This window comes from Branchiostoma belcheri, unplaced genomic scaffold (genome assembly GCF_001625305.1).
Source record: "Branchiostoma belcheri isolate BF01 breed outbred unplaced genomic scaffold, Haploidv18h27 scaffold19, whole genome shotgun sequence".
In the NCBI taxonomy this organism is placed as follows: domain Eukaryota; kingdom Metazoa; phylum Chordata; class Leptocardii; order Amphioxiformes; family Branchiostomatidae; genus Branchiostoma; species Branchiostoma belcheri.
In genome coordinates this window covers 1,629,429-1,651,946 of record NW_017803379.1, presented here as the reverse complement: position 1 = coordinate 1,651,946, position 22,518 = coordinate 1,629,429, and the positions used below count along the sequence as shown (strand labels likewise).

General features: G+C 40.3%; 4 protein-coding genes across 8 annotated transcripts in view; 2 read left to right on the top strand and 2 right to left on the bottom strand.

Annotated features, from left to right (window-relative positions):
• Window positions 1–500: 500 nt before the first annotated feature.
• On the bottom strand, window positions 501–5,247 carry LOC109468006 (high mobility group protein DSP1-like). The gene is made up of 4 exons (XM_019766210.1): window positions 5,129–5,247; window positions 1,301–1,479; window positions 939–1,096; window positions 501–751 (listed from the first exon to the last, which is right to left on the bottom strand). The coding sequence occupies exons 2-4, from the start codon at window positions 1,445–1,447 to the stop codon at window positions 517–519; spliced, it is 540 nt and encodes a 179-aa protein (XP_019621769.1). The 5' UTR covers window positions 1,448–1,479; window positions 5,129–5,247; the 3' UTR covers window positions 501–516.
• Window positions 5,248–6,423: 1,176 nt separating this feature from the next.
• LOC109467975 (histone deacetylase complex subunit SAP30L-like) lies at window positions 6,424–12,418 on the top strand. Its single transcript, XM_019766157.1, has 4 exons — window positions 6,424–7,366; window positions 9,303–9,428; window positions 9,839–9,937; window positions 10,374–12,418. Exons 1-4 carry the CDS (start codon window positions 7,187–7,189, stop codon window positions 10,494–10,496), a joined length of 528 nt encoding a protein of 175 aa, XP_019621716.1. The 5' UTR covers window positions 6,424–7,186; the 3' UTR covers window positions 10,497–12,418.
• On the bottom strand, window positions 11,004–19,573 carry LOC109467973 (exosome complex component RRP45-like). The gene is made up of 14 exons (XM_019766156.1): window positions 19,395–19,573; window positions 18,956–19,050; window positions 17,145–17,264; window positions 16,752–16,854; window positions 16,475–16,572; window positions 16,132–16,171; window positions 15,875–15,957; window positions 15,551–15,683; window positions 14,950–15,038; window positions 14,576–14,722; window positions 14,318–14,339; window positions 13,995–14,157; window positions 13,601–13,673; window positions 11,004–12,987 (listed from the first exon to the last, which is right to left on the bottom strand). Exons 1-14 carry the CDS (start codon window positions 19,458–19,460, stop codon window positions 12,882–12,884), a joined length of 1,338 nt encoding a protein of 445 aa, XP_019621715.1. The 5' UTR covers window positions 19,461–19,573; the 3' UTR covers window positions 11,004–12,881.
• A 368-nt stretch (window positions 19,574–19,941) lies between these two features.
• LOC109468003 (phospholipid-transporting ATPase IA-like) overlaps window positions 19,942–22,518 on the top strand; it is a 35,202-nt gene continuing 32,625 nt past the window's right edge. For 2 of the 5 annotated variants that reach the window (XM_019766206.1, XM_019766202.1), the window contains exon 1: window positions 19,942–20,113. In XM_019766206.1, coding sequence (XP_019621765.1) covers window positions 20,074–20,113 — 40 coding nt within the window. In that variant the 5' untranslated portion in view covers window positions 19,942–20,073. Of the gene's footprint in view, window positions 20,114–20,409; window positions 20,430–21,678; window positions 21,757–22,518 lie in introns of those variants that run through there. The other 3 variants (XM_019766205.1, XM_019766208.1, XM_019766203.1) reach the window with 3 other exon arrangements.

The following is a 22,518-nucleotide window of genomic DNA, read 5'->3' as shown; positions in this document are numbered from 1 at the left end:
CCTTAAGTTTTTTTGTAAAGATAATTGCCGTAATCTTCGCCGAGCGGCCGAGTCCATTGAAAGCTCCATGCGGCACGCACGGCACTGGTGTTGGGGAAAACGCAGATATCAAAGACACCCGCGACCGCAGAAACTTCGTGTCAAAAGCCAGTTTTCCTTTATTTCATACACATATGGAGTTTAATTTTCAGTTCACATTTTAGTAATGTAGCGATCGGAAAATTATCACAAGGCTCATAACGGTCGTAGCCCGAGGTGGGGTGGTGTTACGGCCGTGGTGCTTAGCGGGTTACGGCCAGCCGCGACCGCTATCGGCGGTGTTGACATGCCGGCGGGACCGGAATGGGGTGACCGCTGACCGCGTTGAACAGTGACCGCTATAGACACGATTCTTAATGCTTACGTCAATGGGAAAAATTCAAGGGACCGGCAAAAACTGACCTCTATGGCCGAGTGACCACTATACAAAGGTGACCGCTAGTACAGGTTTGACTGTATATGTATCTGTTCTTGTCCCTACATAGTGTAACAAGTAAGTCTGTCTTCTTGACAGTTACATGTAAGAATTGTACACACCTTCTGGTAGCGAGCCTTTTCAGTTTGGGCCTTCTTTTCATACTTGGCTTTCTCGGCCTCGGAGATTGCCTTCCACTGCTTCCCAAGAATCTTTGCGATCTCCCCGACCTGGAAGTCCGGATGTGCTGCGCGGACCTTGGGGCGAGCATCGGCACAGTACATGAAGAAGGCAGACCTGAAAAAATGACACAGATGCAGGATTTTAATGTTTGAATAACATCATGTCGTTGCCGGCTTACCCGGACCAAGGCAACTCTCCAAACTGTTCTATCCGCCATTTGATTAACGAACACAATCAGAGCCAAATTGGATCAAGTTGAAAATCTGTTAGCAGTATTTGACTACATGATCACATCACGTACATGGCCCTCTTGGGTGCGTTGGGGTCCTTCTTCTTCCTCTTCCTGCGGCCGCCCTCGGCACCCTTGGGTGGGACGTACTTGGCCATGTCAGCTTCGTACCGCCTCTTGTCTTCTTCGGCAAGATCCTGGAAGCGCTTCTTCTCATCATCATTCATGGTCTGTAAAAGAAAAAAAATTCTTTCATTCCTTCTGTCTATGGTCACATCACTGCAAAAATGAAAACATTCCATCCCCTTCCTTACCATGTAAATACTACAGTTAAATTGCCTACACTTGTGTAACAGAAGTAAAGATCAATGGCAACTATAAGATTACTTCCCGAATCTTACAAAAGCCAATCAGAGAAATTACAGTTATCTCACCTTCCATCTCGAAGCGCACTTCTGGGAAAACTCCGTGAAGACAACCTGCTTGTTGGGGTACTTCTTCTCGTGCTCGCGGCGGCACTCCTGCACGAAGCAGGCGTACGCCGACATCTTTCCCTTAGGCTTGTTCTTGTCCTTTGGCATGATGGCTGTCTTGATACTCTATGGGTTAACACCTGAAACAAGGAAAATTCTTTTTACAAAAACAATAAAAAGTTTAAGTCGCTCATAAGTCGACAGCCATGCAGTCCTTCAAGACACTGTAGGATGCACCCTTAACAAGCATGCAAAAATTGAAACAAATCAAGCATGGTAACACGACAAACGTCCATATATGTACAATACATTGTGGTACACTACATAAATATCACGGTGAGCTTAACACTAAGACTTGCTTGCTAGATCCTATGGCTTTATTTTCTTCCACTGAGTTACTTTGAAATCAACTCCAAATAAGTTACTAGTGTATTAAATTCATCCTGGATAAAAATGGTACCAGTAGAGCTTGCAGATTTTACTAAAAAAATCTGGAAGCATTAGTACGATTAGCTTGTGTTATGAATTAGATAAACTGTAGCACGATTATCTCCTTTGTAATGGACAATTCTGAGATGCTGGCCAGTAAATACTCAGTGCAGCTAGCAACATGGTTTGTGATGATGCCATTATAGGCCCAGAACAGACTGATTAATACACACTTCAGTCACAGGGTGTGTTGCTGCTCAAAATCCAATTAAGGATTATTGGAAAACTGCTTGTTGTAACAAGTAGGCCCTGGCGAGAGTTTTCTTAGACTTGAAATGGCCGAATAAGAAATCTAATTGCATGGCACTTATGAAGCACAGTAGTAACAAAGACTGGCGTGATAATTATAAAGTGTTAATTACTGCAAATTGGAATAATTACAATATCTATTACACATCTCCTGTTACCTTGCAATTAGCCAGGAAAATTTTGGAAAACACACAATCCTCTTAACATGACCTGTTTGGGGCATATTTACTTTACAACTTGTACCAACACAAGCGACCTGCAACACCCACCAACATGCCAGAGTTCATTTTCATCTGGTAATGCTGCCAGTATATCCGAGTGGTGTGTCATAATGCATATATGTCTAATTTTAAACAAGGAAAGCACAAAAGCCTGATACTGCCCTAAACCATCATCTGTCACCATCATCTGTGAGCCCACTTTTGCCTTGGCTAAATTGTACACGTGCCAACAAACTGCAGTGCAAAAACACTCCCCTATGCCAGACAACTTGTTTTTGTTTTGCCATGTCACACTATGCTGGGATGCAAAGACTGGCTTCAAAACCCTTTCTTGGAACTAGAAAGTCAGAAAAAAAAAATCAACAATTTCTATGTTTCAATGTTTCCCATTTTGTATGTGTCAATGTCTATATGACCCTAACACCAACATGTGTACTATCAAATCAGGTAAACGCCTTAGGAGGGCCACTAACTATTGATGAAAGAAGGATAAAAAGACTGAAATATAGAATAGATGTAGTTAAGTGTTTTGAATGCTGTATTTCTTGCCTAATTCCAACTTGTTGTTGCAGAATCAAGAAAACTGTTTGACATTCAGCTAAAGAGGTTTCAGAACTAAAATTGTAGAATTGTACTGAACATGTAATTACCATTACAACACATATCACTACTTCTAGAAGTTGCTCATAACCCAATTACGATCAACTGAATTTACTCATTCATCCATGTGACGAATTTCTTGATAACGTCCAGATCACGCAATTTACTAGTAACAGCTTGGTTTCGAAAACAAGAACTTGTAGCACACAAAGTTCAAAGCAGAATTCATGTTTCAAGTCTACGCTTTGATGCGTATCAACTAGTTTACCTTTTCCCAATACGCAAAACCGGACTCAATCAACAAAACACAAATTGATTGTCCACATTTTTAGGTGGTAATCTGACAAATTCAGAAATGAGGATGATCTCCACAATACTGAAGGGAATAGGTCCTGCTACTGTGTTACACACATCAGTCACAGTACTGCTGGGCTTCCCATCCTTTGTCACTGCCAGCCAAACTGCCCAATTACCCCCACAAAAACAAACTCCGAACGAGCCCAAAAACCAAGTAATGCCATTTAAAATGTGCCTCTAGTTTCCCCTGCAAGAATTCAGTGATGCCATGAGTAACCCTAACAATTACCAGAAAGTCGAAAACAGGAAAAACAAGGCTCCCATTCAAAGCCTATGGCAGAATGCTCACCAGCAGTGAAAGCTCAATTAGATTCATAAATAACTGTGCCAGCCCCAAATACATGACCAAGCATAAAATTTGAATGTCTCATACATTATCAGGGCCTACATTCAGGGTAATTTTTCTTCATAAATTGAAAGATATCTTGCCTTTAGAATTTCTGTGTATGGGAATGTGCAATGGAAGCCATTGCTGTTGCACCCTTGTTCTGTAATATTGATACCATGCACAGCCCAAACAACAAAATCCTCCCTTTCCTCCCACCAGACCAAAATGGCTACCGTTCCAGCTTGCTTTCTTCCCCAAAATAGGCCCACCCTGCAAAATTGTGGCCAAAGGAACGATTACTTCCCATTTCTGAGAATATTATTGCAACTACATGCACTAGCAAGAGCTCTGGAGGTGCTCAGAAAAACGGCCCAACACAAAGCCTATGGAAAAATTCATCCCGGGCAAGAAAGCTCATTTTGTCTGAAAAACAACCTCCCACCCGTCATTAAAATGACCTTTGAGGCTTCGCATAAGCGTCCCCCACCGCTTGCAGGCGGTAAACAAGCCTTCTTTCTCAATTTCTGCGTTTTCTGGACACTTTAGTCAAGTTAGGTTGGGTTCTCAGTGGCAACATAAGAATCCCGCTATTCAGCAGTGCAGTGAGATCAATCTGTACAAGGGCAAGCCACAAACCAGACCGAAAAACAGCTTCCCGCCATTTTAAATTCCTCCAAAACGGGCGAGGACAAAGGAAAGCCATCCTTCCCCACGCTAGAATCCTCCTTTTCCAACGATCTTCCCGGTTATTTGTCCCGAAACATTCTCCAAACCCAGTCCGACAACTTGAGGTACAGGCCTATGTGTAAGTGGTAGGGTAGGCATTGCCTGGCAATGGATAATGGCGAACAGAGAAGGCGAGGCAAGCTCGCTAGAAAACAAAGTGAAAATTTACGCCGCCACGCCACCCAAATCCATCCCCATGAAAGAAAGTCCCTTCCAAATTTCCTCCCCGAGCCGATCTGGGCCCGTTTCTTCATAAATACAAACAGATTTTAACAAATTTCCGTACTATAAATGCCGTAGGTGCAAGTCTATGGAACTCTATGGGCAAACGCTGGGTACATAGGCAGCAATGCTGAGGCAATGGAAGGCACAAACATAGGGAGAAAATGGCAGCGTTTCTGCATGGCAGGCGCCCATAGGTAAAGCCTATACAAAACCGAGCCAATTTCGGCAAGCCGTAGAAAAATTTTGCGCCGTTGGAAATTCACCACAAAAATCAAAATGACAGATCAAGGCTAGAGGAACACCATAGTGAGTTTTTGCAGGCAAATCCTGAGGTAAATAAGGGAGAAAAACGAAGGGGAAGCTAAATGAGTGCAAGGGCCATGATTCTTGTTGGGCAGCCATTAGTGCGCACTGCTCTGAACAGGTAGGCGATTCGTCCAACAGCGTCCATGTAAAAATTCAACTGCGCACTCATCTATCATCGCGTAGCAATTGTAACTCATGCAAACCGACGATATAACATCAAGCTACACTTCACCAATTTTTCCGAGAATTTGATAAAACACAGAATGCGTAGGGAAAATGTGAACTTACCTCAAAGTTCTGCAGCGAAGCCTATGGTAAAGAGCAGCAGTACCCACGCTACTTATGCTGCATGCCTTGTTCCAATGTCCCTCACCTGATTGGTCAGATTTGTTTTCGTATGTGGCCGACGCGCGCGCTGATTGGTTGGCTAAGTTTGCCACAAAGCTGTCACATTCCCGCCAGCCCTGACGTCGATTTTGGCGCGAAATTTTTGTCCGTCTGCTTTGGACGGGCTTCAAGGTACAATACAAAGGGGCTGTATACAGACGCCAAGGCAGAGTTACCATAGCCCATTATTGTTGCGCGCTGTTTGGCGCATACCTGAAGAGGCTTGGTTTACAACACGCCTGACCTGGCTAAGGTAAAAGACATATTCAAATTGGCGATGATGTTGACAATCGAAAATTAGTCTATCAATATTTGTAATGGTGTTGACAATCCGAAACTAGGCTATCATTGTTTTAAGCGTCCCTTTAAATGCGCAAAATATTTCGGTCTGGGGACATGTAATCCCTTCGCATTATGTGACAAAAGGTGGGACGACATACCTTTAACCAAGGACCTACACGTGTTAATTCTATGTATTTTTCCTTAGGCAAACAAATTCATAGAAACCGAACACCAAGACAGGACAAGCCCCTTTGAAGGCTTATTGAATAAAGAATTGGTGAACTTTTTAAGTTACCCGAAAGCGAGCGGTTACTGTTGCAGAGAGGTCCATGCAGAGGTTCGTAAGTTCGTAACTGTGATAGTAGAGTACAGTACAGTAGGGTACAGTATTTAAAGACATATAATATAGTTTTAAACGTTATTTGGAAAGGCGAGCATGTTTTTAACCTTCCTCGTCAACTGACAGGTTGTATTTTGACGACAGGGATGCTTCCTGGGACGCATGATCTCGAATGACGCAGGCAAATAGCTACGAACGTCAGTAACTAGAAATATGAAAAGTAATCTTTATTCCAAACCTCCAAGGACCGAGTAAAGGGCGTCCTGTAACATACGGACAGGAAAGTCTGAAAGATACCCTCGCTTGTATTTTCTGTTTCAGGGTAAACTTTTCCATACCATCTGAGTCTAATGAGCATAAGTGTATCCATAACATAATTTCATACTCTAATTCATTATCAGTGTTGGTATTTCTGATCTACAAGAGACGAAACAAGTGCTTTAATTGATCCTAATAATGTTGCTGATTGTACCATTCCTCCTAATTTGTGATGGGACCTCAGTGGGCGGGGCAGCTGTCTCACATATGTTTCATCTGACCAATGGCAGTGAAGATTTATTGTCACGTGACTAGGTTTGTATTCGGGTGCCACTTTCGTGCCGCGAAGCACTCGATTCAGGAATCGCTTCTGTAGTGAGAGGAGGGGACACCAAGAAAGGGCCTACAGTCAGCTGTCTACTGCATAAGAAATTGTTTGACGCAGTGATTATGTGCAGAGTGTCGTTGGGAATCTTGCTACAGAGTTTGAGTTAGATTGAGATCGGTTTGAAGAGGAAGATCGTCTGGAAATCCCCCGACTCAGCGTCACCCTGCCCGCGATCAGCTGGGAACCTTCTCTTTGCTGAAGCCCCAGTATCTGGCAGCGATAGCCCTCCAACGTCGTCTGGTCAATGATTGAAGTCCTTGACTAACTTGGAGTGCGACAATTCATTTTGTACCGTAACTTCTTCCTTATTCTGCTGCTAGCGCCGTTTCTGTGCATCGGCGGCGAGTAGCCGGATCTGGGAAGCCGGTTACACTTCGGGGCGAGCACGCGCCAAACTGTCAACAAAAGGATCGCGAGTCGACCCCCAGTCTGCTGAACTCAACGTTTCCTACTAGACTTATTCAGGATAAAGGGTTGCTTCTGTGACTTTCCATCATCAAAGTGACCCAAGCTACAGATAAGACAGGCTTCTGTCGGTGTTGGAAGACGCTGCACTTACTGTACTGAGGGTGGTTCTATCGTCAGCAAAAATTTGTGTACTGTTTGTGTGTGGGAGCCATATTGAAAAATACCATTGTTTCGAACAGTCTCGGAACCTTCTGCCACCCAGTTTGAATATCCTGCCACAGACATGAGCAACTTGAACGGTTTCAGCACGGAAGACGATTCTCGGGACGCGGGGCACGGCCAAATCTGCTGCCTGGTGGACGACGGCGACCGCTGCTCCCGCATGGCCGGCAACGCCTCCTACTCCAAACGGATTCAGAAGACCGTGGCACAGAAGAAACTCAAGCTCAACATCGACCACAGCGTGAGTTCATAACACTACAAACCCTTGTTTTTAACTGGCAATAAGTTTGAGAGTTTAGTGTCTTCGACTCTTCGTACCACACACGTTCGTGGTAAAATTTTTAGCCAGCTGAGCTGAGACAAAATTTGACCTGTTTACGTTTCAGTTCAGACGTCTCCGGTTACGCTACCGTTTTCTCCAGGTTGTTTTGTCACCAGAAAATACCTTACCAGTCACTGTTGTTAGTATACTTGATGTTGGCAATGAAGGGCTCATGAGTGACTGAAAATTTGCACTTAACGTGCTAAAAGATGGTGGAGAATTGCCCGTGATCTGGCAAGATGGAAAATCGCCCAGATTTGCAGACGACTTTTTGTGTCAGCTGTTTTAGATTTGAGGGTAGAGTTTTCCACACATTACACGGATTTTCTCATCGTGACTTCTTATTTACGTATCCACAGAGCAACAAACTGGCTCTCTAGCTTGAGTAATATAGTAAGAGTGCCTGTGTTTGAAGCAATCCTTTAGTTTATTGCTGTAGACACGTCGGTAAATGTGCCTTGATTTGCTTCCGGGTCCCCAGACTGGAGAAATGTACACACAGCTGACCGACCAATCAGCTGTCTGCACTAAGTATCATGTTATTAATATTCATTGCATATTTTGACATTGCCCAAAAATTGCGGTTGAAACATATTATAGACAATTTTCACAGTGATGGATACTGCAAAAATTAGAATTTGCCCTGTTTTGTTAAAAAAAGGCAAAATTTTCTAAAGTTGTAAAGAATGATGACATATTTTAGATACATGTACTACTAGAACCTTAATTTTTCAAGAATAAGATATTGCTAGTCAGCCTAGTGTCCTTCATGCTTAGGTGTTCTGCTGCATTTTGAAATCTGCTAAATGAGCAGGCTGGGCTATGAAGGCACAAAGGTGTTTTGTCTTAATATTTACAGAATCTAAGAAGTCTCACATACTAGTGCATGTATGTCTAGAAGGGGTAGACAGAGGATAGTCTGTTGGTGTTGATAGTTCCACTAGCTAATCTATTTCCATATTAAAAGGCATGTTGCTAAGATGTATCTGCTCTGTATTGAAAGTGCTGTTTAGAACTGGGAATACAAATTGATATTTCCAGTAATAGTATAGTCATAGATTCCTCAGTTCTAGGTAGGCTTCTTGGTGTAAATGAAAGGAATTACTAGTACTAGTACATTTTGTGCTGTATCGTCTCAGGGTTTTGACAAAGACAAAGCATTCTTTCCCTATCTGTAGGCCTCCATGGAGGTGTTGATCGATCACCCCCATATATGCAGCTTAGAATTGCTCAGCTGAAAAATTCCATCCCATCTGATATAAGAAAACAATCTCATTCTACTATACATTAATGCTACCCTACAAGACTATATACCATTCTGGATCTGCTTTCTTGCTAGCTTCCTTGCCAAGTAGTTGATGTTTTTCATGTCGTAGCTAAAAAGAAATTATGGGTGTCACCTTCACCTGAAAAGACGAAGCCCATACTCACAAACTCCCAAGTGCAAGATAGATACATTTAGTATTGTATGTGTTACTCGTAATTACAAGTGATGAAATACATCTACAGTTATTCTAAAGGAATGTCTGAATTTTTCATTCCTGATTGATTCTCCAATTCAAATGAATACAGGTAGAAATAAAAGGGAAAAGAAAAACTTTCCCATACGATAGATTTTGTACCATTTTATTCATTGGGAGGCTTTTTGAAACTGTAAGTGTAAATACTTCCTTACAGAGACGGAGACTGCATTCATGTAAGGAGGTTATAGCTGCTATATCTGTATCTGTATCTGTATAGCCGGTATAACCGCCTTTCGGCGTAACACACCAGCTATAACCTCCATACATAAGAAGCTCTATAGTATAACCTGCTTGATTCATGGTTGAATGTGGTGTTTTATTTTCCTCCACAGGCCCGCCACATATACATCTGTGACTACCACAAAGGTGTGATCCAGAGCGCTCGCAGCAAGAGGAAGAGGAAGCTGAGTGACGAGGACGACAATAACTCCCCGGACCACGACTATGACGGACCTGAGGTTGGTACAACTAAATTTTACCATAGCTGTATGTAAGTGAACTTTGTAGCTTCAAGTACAAGGCTAATGTCCCTTTTACATTTTTACATTATACTGTACAATAGTTTTGTTATGACAGTAGCTGAATTTTTATCACTGTTGGCTACATAAAACATGTCATATTTAGCTCTCCCTAAACTGCAGAACCAATTTTGCAAAAATTATGTAGCTACTCTTCTAGAGATGTTCTACAATACTGATGTTAGCTTGTTTATGGAATACAAATGTGCTCTCTATTGAAGTACATGTATTGAATAGTGTGATATATGTAGTAGAGTAACAATTGCTTGCAACATGAATCTATTGCATGAACATGGAACTTGAACCACAGACATGATCTGTAACATGGCTGTTACCGGGTGTGTCCACAGGTGGACCTCCTCGGTCTCCAGGTAAACACCTTGCGCAGGTACAAACGTCACTACAAGCTGCAGACACGACCTGGTCTCAACAAGGCACAGCTAGCAGAGGTGAGTCAGTCCTGTGCAACACAGATTACCCACATACTGATCTTTCATCCCGTCTAGTTTGTGGGCAAATCTGTGTGATTTCCATTTTCACTATGCAAAATCTTGGCAACTTTGTGTCATACCAGGATGTCTGTAACTGAAAAGTTATTTGTCAAAGACATCACCATGATTTTTTGGCTTTATCTAATATGCAATTGTTGATTTAATACTTATGTTGGTATGTTGTCCTAAGTAAAATCCTTGTTGATAAACACATAGCTTCTGTGAGATGTAGTTGTGTACACTCAGCAGACCATAACATTCCTTTACTAAATGCTGGAAGCTTTGGGACCACCACTACTTGGACAACTTGTACATTCTATAAGGGACCGGGAGCCAGTTTACATATACATGTATTTACTCATGTTTTCATGTCATTTTTGTTTCTAATTTACAGACAGTGAGTCGTCACTTTAAGACCATTCCAGTGCAGGAAAAGGAGTGTCTGACATTCTTCATCTACATGATCAAGAACCACAAGTCCAAGTTCGACCAAAAACATTTCGGCCATGATAGCTAAGTAGCCTATCTTAGAAACAACAGTCTAACTTTTCTTGTAGAAATAAGGCTTTGAGCCTACATTATAATATAAATATCCTTGTAAGTAATGGCAACATGTGTGAGTGTTGTGTAATTTTCATGTGTTATAACTTACTGTGAAAATGTCATTTGAGGAAGACTGTGATGCATGTGTCTCAATTTTACAAGTAAACAATCATGGATTGTAGCACTTGTAGGTACATTTGTACATTGTCCTTTCATAGCACTAAAACATTTGGCAAAGCAACATCAGTATACTATTCCATCAAAATTGATGTAGAGTATCATACATGAAATACTGTGATAAAATATTATCCTGCTAAAGTACCAGTCAGGAGAATTTGTTTCTTGAAATTTTCTATTTTGTCCTTACTGTCTCCCATCTTTTTAAATAAGTTTATTAGATCTATAATCCACTGGATTTGTGTTGTTTCTCTAATCTCCCAGGGAAAAGTAATCTTATTTTTAGACATGGAAATTATTGACATTTCATCTACAATGTCCCGGGAAGGCACGCAATTTTAATCTGTGATTAAACGTATAAACAATGCAGTCAAAATGTCACCGTACCCACATCAACTTTGTGTAACTGCCAATCAAGTCAATATGAAATGTTTACTGTAAGATTAGCAAGATCATACCTGGATTTCATTCCTTTTGCCCCAAAAGGTCTGAAGTCCCCAAGGATTCTAGTTGCTTGTACCTGACATTTTTTGTTGTCTTTCTTGCCAAATAACTGAACAATTGTACACCTTCCCAGCAACCCCCCCCCCCCCAGTATTCTTTTACCTCCACAAATTCTTTATTCACACTGCTGCCCAGCACTGCTGATGTATTGCTGAAAAGTTGTGTTTGATGTATCTTGTGCTTCGAGTACTTAGCATGGCTCTGTTTATCTGCCTTTGAGATCACTTAATAATAACAGTCTTATGTCATTTCGTATGACTGACTAATCTTCTTTGATCTCTGACTCCCGAAGATAGTACATGTTGTAATTGTACTCATACAGAAAGGGTTCTGCCTCATTTGTAACTTTGTAAGTTGTCAGAAGGGCTCATTTCTGTATCTGTATAGCCAGTACAACTGCCTTTCAGCGGAACACACCGGCTTAACACCAACGTAACACACCATTTGTTTGGATCCTAGGGCAAAACTTGGACAGATTTTGTCACTAACTTGATCCTTCGATATGAAGGGTTGTGTGTACATTGGGAAAAAAACAGGTATTTGCATTTGTACAGAAAGCAATGATGTAGTTCATTGTTGACTTTTAAAGTGATGTTTGAATTTTTCATTTCAGAAGTATCACAACAGAAATAGAAACTGTGCGTCATTCCTTTTCACAAAGTAGTGTCTACCATTATTTTGGGGAGCAGTCAAGTAAGGAGCTTTCTGGTATACATCCAAGTTCTTATCATATATATTTGGTATCACAATGTAGTAGAGGACCACTTGTAAAACATTGGTCAAGATTTTTTACCGCATCTGTAATCTGGGGTGAACTAGTGGTAGGAGGACCTTACATGAACTAAAATGTCATTATTATTGGAGGTATGAGTTTGTCCCTGATGCTTGTATAACATTTCATCCTATTGTAAAAGTGGTACAAGTATTTAACAAAATTGAGGAATTGCATACCATCCTTTGTTAGCTGTAGTCTAATGAATTGGTACACCCTTCTCATACTGAAAGTTAACCTTCTCTCTGCTAGGTAGACCTTTGTGGCCAAATTTGTGTTGGTTACAGGGGCCAGCTAAGGTGAAGGTTAACATGGGTAATATTCCATGGCAACTGATGGCTTTTCTGGTAGTGACTTCACTTACATTGTAGCTAACAGTTCACCTATATCACTGTATCATACACATAGGAACAGCTTTATATAATAAAACAATATGAAGGGAACGTTGTTTCATAGTTTTTCCTTGCATTCTTACACATCTGATAGGAGGTACTGCTTTATTAGCCTGGAAATGCATAAATGAATCAGATTCATGGCAAATATACTTCCATCTGGTGTAATAAACATGAAGTTCTGGTGCCACAATGATAACGTGGTTGGGTATAACAGCTCTCATAGTTTAAACCTGAGAATCATGTACAAAATTGTACTGCATGATTGGCATGAACTTTTTTAATGCTTGAATTCAACAAATTTTTAAATGTTCACATGAAGAGCCAGTGTAATACGTGATGTTTTATTGACTGATTTTCAAATGAATTTGTTACATGAAAATAAAAATGAACTTCATGCAGCACTTACGGTTAGATTATAGATAAATGGTATATCATTAATAAAAAAGGTTTTTGCATATCTGCATATAATATGATAGATTACAGATATAGTATGTATAAAATGCCTGATGAATTATTTCTGTGCAGCTTTCTTTTTCTTGCCCTTCTTCTTGGCTGGCTTATCACTGTTGGAAGATGTCGGTTGTTTGAGTGTTGTGGCATCGGGCTCTTCTGTGGACCTAAATTAGCAGAAAATAGTCAGATATTGTTGATGGTATATTCCCATTTGCAGAATGTATGGAAATTGGAGTGCGGAAACACACAGATATGACAAAAACCATACTCAACCCCCTTGGGATGAAGTAAAAGGTACAACTTTACTTATCACCTGTATTCACAGAAAGCACCTGGCTCAATCGTGTACATTAAAAACATAAAGTCATGAACATGGAACAGGCTTTGCACAGGTGAGTTATGACTACTGATCTGCAATATATCCTTAGTGAGCACCAGAATACATAACCATAAAGCCACAGCAAATGGGCTGTCCCAAACAAGAAAAGTGCTGTGCAAACTCAAACCTCTGCTAAGAAATCATAGTTTCCTCTATAGGATTGGTAGTTTGTACAGTACTATGGCCAAAGCTTAATGTGGTGGCGGCCATGTTCCATCTTCATTTTATAGCACCGTATCCACTTGTTTGTTCCACGACTACCTTGCCAAGTACATTGTATCATGTAAATGAAGGACTCTGCAACAAGCAGAATATACATTGTCCTTGTGGTGACTTTGTGCTCAGAATTAGATAACATTGCAATAGATAACATTAATAACAGGTAAATCGTATCTTACTTCATTTCTACATCTCCCTGGTACAGCACAACTTTTTCTTCTTCCTCGCTGCCACTGTCTTCTGCATGGGAGACTGAAATGTGGACAGCATGTTACCTATGTGTACTTATGTATACATCACCAGGAAACTACGATTCATAAGGGTGTCAAAAGCAAACATTTCATAATGCTGGAGAATTTGAAGATGTGTATACTGGTGTCAACCTGCCACCAAGAAATCTTGATCAGATTCTCAAGAATTGTGTTGACAAAGAATTACACTAAAATTCTCTGATTTCAAAATGTTCACCTGTACAAGTTTAAATATCAGGTTGACAGTTGATTAAGCTTTAAAGATTACTTATGAAAATGATAGACAAAAAGAGGAATATACTAGGAACGTTACTATTCTTACCAGTTTTAACAGGTCTTTTTCTCTCTGTAGGTTTTGAAACAGCTACAGCTTCTCTCCCATTGGTTGCCGTCTTCTTTGTACTGTCTTCCTCTGACTCCATGTCTTCATCATCTACCTGCCAGGTGTTCACCAGCCCCTCACCTATCTGAACTGTTCCTGGTGCCTGCAGGTAATGCACATGAATGATATCCATAAAAGCATTAACCCTAGAAATTCCAAATAATATATTGGAAGTTAGGTTCAAAATTTTTGAAGTTTAAATGACGAACTAATTTCAGTTTTGACAGTTTTCAGTCTCACACCTGTTAAGGATTTGAACTCACCTGTACAAGCATATTGGACACCCTGACAGTGACACACAGTTAAGGAGGAATGACTGAAATGAAAGAAGAATTAAAATGGGAAAATGGATCAGAATTTAACCAATTCTGTTAGGAGGGAGGATGCAGATCTTCAGACCTTATAGTACACATCTCCCCACTACTCCCCCTTACTGACTCCCCCTAGCTGCTCTGAATCTCTGATGCAAACTGCCAAACTAGGTCAGTTAAGCAGCAATGGTTGGACAGAGTAAAGGATACGGTTTATCCACTGGTCCAGCCTCCTGTATGACTTGACTGGCGTGCTGTGCTGCTGCTGTGGTATCTACAGATGTGGGCTCCTTTTTGTTGGTGGTTATTTTGTTTGAAGGAACTGATTCTGCAAAACCACACTTCTCTCCAGCTTGCCTAAACGAAAAGAAGCCAAACAAAATTCAAAACATTCATCTGTGAGACAACTCATGAGTTGAGGCCACAAGGACGTATAATACACTGAAATGTTGGGTTTTAACTTAGTTAAAACCCAACATTTCAGTGAAGCTTGAAGAGGATTAGTTGCAACATGTAACAATGAAAATATGATACATAAAACAATGTGCTTTGTGAAAATCGAATAGATGGGAATTTTCTGGTACCTTGCCTGGGCATCCTTGTCTAGTGCCTTCTGAATCAGCTCTATGATTTCTGCCACTTTGACTGTGGCAATCTGTGAACATCTGAGAACCTAAAAAATATCATGAAAAGGTGACACTGTTAAAAAAGTGAAAGATGAGAAAAGTCTGGGCTGTCCATTTCAGTGAAGTTTGATAAAGAGGTCATTGTGATGAAGAAAAACTGTTTGAAGCCCTGCTGTAATTTGCCATAAAAATGTTTCTACAAATTTGATATTGCAGTGCTAATGTTAACAGGTAGAGGGCCTCCATGTACATGGGAAAGGGTCTCCAACTAAATACAGTAAGATCCTATTAATCATTTTCACCATAGCAGCAATGCAGTGTTATTAAAGCCTAGCAAGTAATCTATCACCAAAACTAAATAATACATGAAGGGGGATATCATTACATTTAGCAGGGTCTACTGGTGTACTGCACAAAAAAGAACCTGGTCTTCTCTTGTGTCACGAGACACGGGAGCCCCTAAGTCTAAGTCTAAGTAAGTCTTCTCCTGTATGCTAATTTGCAACCAGTTCAGTGTAGTGCCAGCACACTTTAGACAGTTTCTGAAGTGTTGTCCTACCTGTTCCTTGACCAGTAGCATTCCCCCACTCATCATGAGAGTACAGATCTCCCTGTGCATGTTCATCCCTACCACCATCCTCCCATTCATCACTCGCTCCTCAGAACGGGTAGGGTCCACAAGTAAAAACTCCCTATATACAACAGGAGATGTTTGCAGTTGAACTTTAAATTCACTACAGTGATCCCACCTCACATATTACCAACCTTAACAATACAACAAAGGGACATTAAGTGACTGAGAACTTATTTTGTTTTTGCTGTTTGAAGAGGAAATAACTTCAAGCAAACTACACATACATTTGTATATGAAAACAAAACCTACCCTTGATCAAAGAAAGCAAAGGTGACACAGACTGGCATGTGGTGTACACTGAGGGGGACTGGATCTCTGTCTTCTGGTGAATGCTGTATAGAACATAGTGCCAGTATCTCTTATTACAAAGGTATGCTTTATTACATCTATTTTCTATGTATCAAGAACATTTTGCATTTGTATTCTGCCATATCATGTATTGCCATGGTGGAGGTAAGAACTTTCTTTTGTACATAAAAAAAAAACATTTTCATATTTGTACTTACAACAGTAACTTCTTCTCCCATCACAGATACGTCTGGTCTCCTACAGAAGGTGACAAAGAAAAGTGTACATTACATTGTGCAGTGCTACAGCCTGCGTAAAACAATATGATTTCCACACATGCATACATGTACCTACCATTGTCTGATTTCTATGAATTTAAGAAGGAAAAAGAATTAAGTTCCATCCTTATCCTTCTATTTCTTGCCTAATGTAGAAATCATTACAAAGTTTGATGCCAAAGAACTATCACAACATGAAGTTTAACATTCAACACAATATGAGCACACCCTAGCAGCATGACACAGAAAAACTGACACAGAAAACATGAGGACATGACTGTACCTGAAGTGAGACAGAGCTGTGATGGCTGCAATGCTGGCTGCATCCATGATGTTTCCTTCATCATTTAACACATGGATGTCTGCTCTAATGCACCACACCTGGGGGGAAAGAAAAGTGCTGTTATGACAGTACTATCATCCGAGCCTGTATATCCTCCATATCCAAACCTTCATTGTATCAATTCTCTCATGATACACATAAACACATAAACTGGAGAAACAAGTACTTTATGAAAAAGACACTAAATAGCTGTAGACAAAAAAGAGATAGACCAGACCTTTTCCCCAGCTACAATACAGAGTGACTCTGTGTCAACAGCTCTGGAATCCCTGATGTTCCTCTCCAGTATCCTGTTCATCTCAATACCAGACTCTGTGGGTCTAGTAATGGAGAAATGCTACAGTTAATTCAGGAAGTTTTCCTGCCTCAGTTTTTCTTTTAATTACTGAGCACTTGTGATAACCACACAATAAAAACATTAAATGTCAATGGAGTCCACTGGTAAATTCACACATCTCACTTAAGCTATAACTTATATGACTATGATTAGTATGAAAGTATGCAAGTGTGTTTACTAGTACTAAAGAATTTGAATAAATTAATACATTACAATGACAACTTACATATTAATTATCTTACACACAAGTTCACAAAGGATTTGCTTTATTACCTTCCAGGTTCAAAGGCAGGAGAGGCCATTGGTGACAGCTCCAGGTTGATGATGATGGACCCTTCTGTCGGCCTGTTCTTCTTGGGTTGCTCTATCTTACCCGAAACCTGGGCAAGAACCCTGAGGAGCCAATCGTCAGGGTTCTAGCTAGGATTTTATTTTAGCGTAGTGGTACCTGACGCACGTCGAGGGAGCGAAGCGACCGAGAGGGGGGATGGGGCGGAGCGGAGTGCGGTGCGGAGCTTTTAAAAATTTAAGCTTAAAAAGCAGCCATTTGAGGGATACCCAAAGGGAAAAAATGTCATTTCTAAGGTATGTACAATGTATCCTAATTGATTAGTAATTTTTATATTTTTGCAGCTTGGAATCTTCACAAAATACAGAAGATACTCCAAATCAGACACAACCAAGAACAGACTCTGAGATAAATTAAATGTTAAACATAGCATGGTGTGCAAAGTTGTAATATTCTACATGCAAAAAAAGTAACTATAAATAATATAAGAAATACGTCTGTTTTGCCTGCTAATAGTGTCTCATTATGAGGCACTTTTAATCTCCTTTGTGCCATTTCTGTTCTGCAAAACTGGGCCGAAATTTGACGTGATTCAACACGTGGCTTTGTTGTTATTGCCAAGCTTTGATGCTGACATGATTACAGGCACACCCAGTATGTCGACATAGATCGCACAGTAGCTAAGAGCATGAAATCGGCATGGCACCAGCACTGACGCATATGTGGCAGGAAAACCCACGTGTGTCACAAAGATCACAAACGCCCGTAAAGAAAAACGGCAAAAATTTGACAAGAGAGCAATAATTTGTATTTACTTGTTTAAACTATGAACGGATCCAAGGGGTGAACTCCCTTGTTTAGTTTACTAAAGTGGCAAATTTTCAACCAACGCAAGTTTGCCGCTGTGGGCTCCCTTTTCGGGAGCCGGCTGGAACTGTAAAGCACTTTAATTATTAGGCTGGTGACTAAGTACATTGTAACTCTTTGTATTTTTTTCACCTTGGCAAGATATAGAATTAATGCAATTTAGTGGAAGGTGTTTATGTCCAGAGTTACAAGGAGAGATCTGTTGAACACGGGAGGAAACATATTTGTGCTACATACATCGTGGCGTGGGAATTGTTAAATAGGCCAGCCCATATATGGCGTCCCAGAGGGAAAGCCGACACTATGAAGGGGGCGGAACATCCCTTCTACAGACTGGGCTAGACACCCTGACGCCAGTGTCTGGGCGTCAAGAGACTGCCGCTGTCACTCACAGAAGGGCGGCAACACAAGTTGTAAAGAAGCCAAGGCCCCGCCTAGGCACGCCCCATTCTCCTGGAAGGGCCGCCACGTGCGTTACTTTGCTAAAAAAAACATTTTTCACATTTGATCTGGCATTTTTGAACAAAGAAATGCAGTCATAATGCCGCTACGTTGTACTGAAAATTAGCGTAGCGGGGGAAAATTGGCGTAGCGGGTCAAAATTTTAGCGTCGCGGGCCCCGACGCTACTTAGCGCTAGCTAGAACCCTGATCGTGGAATGATTGGTCAGTCTATTTGTGTTGGTGAATACCCAGTAACATCATTGTACAGTTTTCTATCAACACAAATTCTGACACAAATCAACATTGCCAGCATAGAAACAGTAGGAACTAAGGTTTTAAGGCTAACTAAATCTTTAGTCACAATAATCAATGAAGGTTGCTTTCCAACCTACCGACAGTTAATCATCAGTGTGAAGATATAAATCATGATTTACTAGAAAGGACCGACTATATTCATTATGATAATTTGTCAATGCTATGAGTACTTTGTATCCCCCAGCTCCACAATACAACATCCACGCTCCATGCCGAACGCCACCTTCAGTCTGCGGTAGTCGTACGTCTGTCGTCCATCGATGCGCTGTACAAACATGGAACAAATGACAAAAGGTAATGGCTATTGACATACTGCTCCCTGTCAACGGTGAATAGCAATAAAAAATTTTTGACAAAAAGTTTTTGACAAAAAATTTTTTATTACCTGGCTTATAATGAAATGAAGGTAGCACAACACTTAGGGATTTAAAGATGGCATGTATACATATAGTTCATAGGAAAGATGTGTAGGCAGAACTGTGTTGCTAGTTGTCAACATTTTTGCAACATAAATGTCCCACATGATATTTGTAAACAATTCAGATCCAGACAGCACATGTTTGCCCCCCTCCCCCTAACAATGTCTCCACTGAAACAACAGTATCCAACCTTTCTGTCTCGTATCGCACTCAGGATAAATTCCCGTTCACATGTGGACATGGGTACCTCCTTCATTGTGGACAAACTATGAATGAATATCTTCAAACAACACGACAAAATTTGCAAACAACGTGCAAAGTTTTTTTTGATCTACAGATGAAATAACCTTTAACCTCTCACTCCGAGGTGGATGATGGGAATGGTCCATGCCATAATGTTATGGGGGTGGACGTTACTTTGTTTTGCTGTTGTAGTTTTGCTTTTTTGTGAAAGTTTGAATGCAATTCTATGATAAAGAGATATAATATTTTGTTATGATGGAAGCTCCTCTTTTTCCTGCGATTGAGTATTGTGCAATATTACCGTTCCTTGTATGTGAGACATACTGAAATCATGAGTTCTAAATATTCTTATGAGGTTAAGATTTATTGAAAGAGTCTTTTGAAAACTATAAAACGCTTTTTAATTCAATGAGCCCATAAATAGCAACTTTTATAAGTTTTCATTCCTCCAAATTCTCCTATTTTCTGACCTATAGCCAAACTCCCCCATCGCACCTGCGCGAATAGACTCGCCCAAAATGGCTGCCTTTTGAGGAACAGTATCGTGCATCCAGTCTGACGAGAAAAAATGTCCCATTTATGACATTCGCCGCCGGTTTAGTCGCACAGATCACAGGCAGACAAATATGCCCGTTCAAGAGCTTTCCGAGATTACCGCCAGAGCAGGTCAGTAGCTTTCCGATTGTTGAAAAATGAGTAGAAACGCGAAGGGGCGGGGACCAAAATATAATGATGTCCATAGCATTAATCCTTGGTGATTTGTGGGGTGGAAGGCCGTTTAGAGCGGGGTTGCGTCTGATCTCACCTCACTCATGATATCGCTTTGCACAAAGCCCTCAGCCAAGTTGGCTTTTGGGCCACCAGCAAACCGCATTGTGGTTTAGCAGTTATTTTCAGCTGAATCCATAATTCAGACCAGTGTTGGATTTCACTTCCCATGTTGTCGAAATTGATTGTATTTGCGTGCGGTAATTAATGACAGGTGGGTCGATATGCGATTCAGTGGTAAATACCGTGGAAATTCCGTCGTTAGAATATTTTCAAAAATGATATGCAGATATGAAAAATTGAAAAGGCACGAAAAATTGTGTGTTGGTCTACTGTTGAATTACCCAACAGACCAGGTTTTTAATTGTGCCCCCTGGTTATATTTTAAACCCAAGATGTTTGTGTAGAAAAGGAAAATTGTTTGAACGTATCTGCAGTGTTTTTCAAGTGAATTGTACATGAAACTTGCTTTTCTGTAATGTCATCAATTCACCTGAGATTGAATCAATCCATTGTGATTGGAGAACAGTAATTGCTACCATGGTGGGTAGGTAATCAAATTGGTATGGTTAGATTCTGTTAGCTATGTTTTACAATGGCACAGAAAATATCTATAAGGACAGCTAACTTTGTATCAGGAGTATTATATTACAGCTGTCTTTGCGGATGTATCCAAGATTTAACTACAGATACGAATTCTTTTTGCTGTTGAAAAAAAAATTTCTCCATTTGATGATTCATATGATTCCTTTTTTCACTGGCTTCAATGAATATTTGATTTCCATTGTAGGGTTTTTCAAACCCCAATACATTTCATACCCAGGGATGACAGAATGAATAATTTGCAAAGATTGTGATTAAATTCTATGACAAAATGATTGAAAAACATGTAGTTAAGTTTCTTTGTACTGTAATGTGTGAAGAATGAAAGGAATCTAATTAGTATTATGTACTGGATCTTGCTTTTTTTGTTCTTCAGACACATGATTGCTATGAAAGCTTTCAGATAATACATGCAGTGAAAGCTAGCAATGTTGACAAGGTTTCAAATTACAAAATTAGTTCATTCTTTGATGTACTGCTGTTTATGTTTAATCTGACACATTTGCAATTGGTAAATGTAGTACTACATTGTAAAATTCCAGCACTGTATACCCAGAAGAAAAATGAATAAAAAAGAGCCACATTCTCACCTAAAGAGCATATTGTATATTTGTATATTGTAATGTTATATCATTCAGTATTAAAGATGCAGTTTAGGGTTATACCAAGGAGGTTCAAAAAGGAAGTGACATTCAGCCTTTATATAAATGTATGTTTTGAGGTTAAGGCCTCTTTCTTGGAATAGACTCTGACTAACTTGTCATGGGTTGCTATGCTATATATACTATATGTTGCCTGAGGGTGGCTCTGCTATTTACAACATGTGGTAGGAACTATTTGGCATGCGCCAGTCATTCCCCGGTCTTCCTCCTGACATTTAAATGGTGGGTGCAGACTGGGGCTTGGGGTGGGAAGGGCCGAGATGGCAGCTGCTACAGGTACGTGTTGATATACTCACAGTACATATTCATATCTCACAGAAAATGTTCCAACAGTTATGGTTGATACATCTGATGAATACTGATCAAAACATTGAGATTCTTGCCACTGCATCTTCCTTCCATGGCTTTCCATATGTTGGTGTTTGAATTTCGCTGCTGAGAATGTAGTCACAACTGTGCTGCTTTGTTAGAAATGTACCAACATTAGTTGAACCCATCTATATTGTAAGTACCAGCTACAGTGAAAAATTTGGAAGACTAGGAGTTGATAGATCTGTATATGAATGTGTAAGATGCCATTAAGGAGAAGGTTTCAAGACAAATACATTTGTACACTTATCATTTTATGTTATAGAATTTTAGTAAAAATGCTATTTTTCCCAACAATCCCAAGCCCTGACCATTGTAAAATCAACTTGTTAAATTTTGTGGGCATCCGTTTTATAATTATACCATTGTGTAGTGCTGTACAGTTGATACTGATCTGTATGCTAATAACCTCTTTTATTTGGCAGTTAAGATTCAGCCCTGCCTCTGGCAAGAAAATTGTCCCTTGATTTTATCAGTAAAACAAGTGAGGTTAATTCTCTACCATTAGCATTCATGGTTTGACTTGAAAGTCGCATTCGGTACACATTTGAAGGTGGCAGTCATTTTGTTGTTACGTTCTTATATTCAGAGGCACTTTTGCACACTGGCATGTGTGTCATAGTATTGTGAAAATATTAGATGTATATGATTGTTACAATTTTGTTCCTT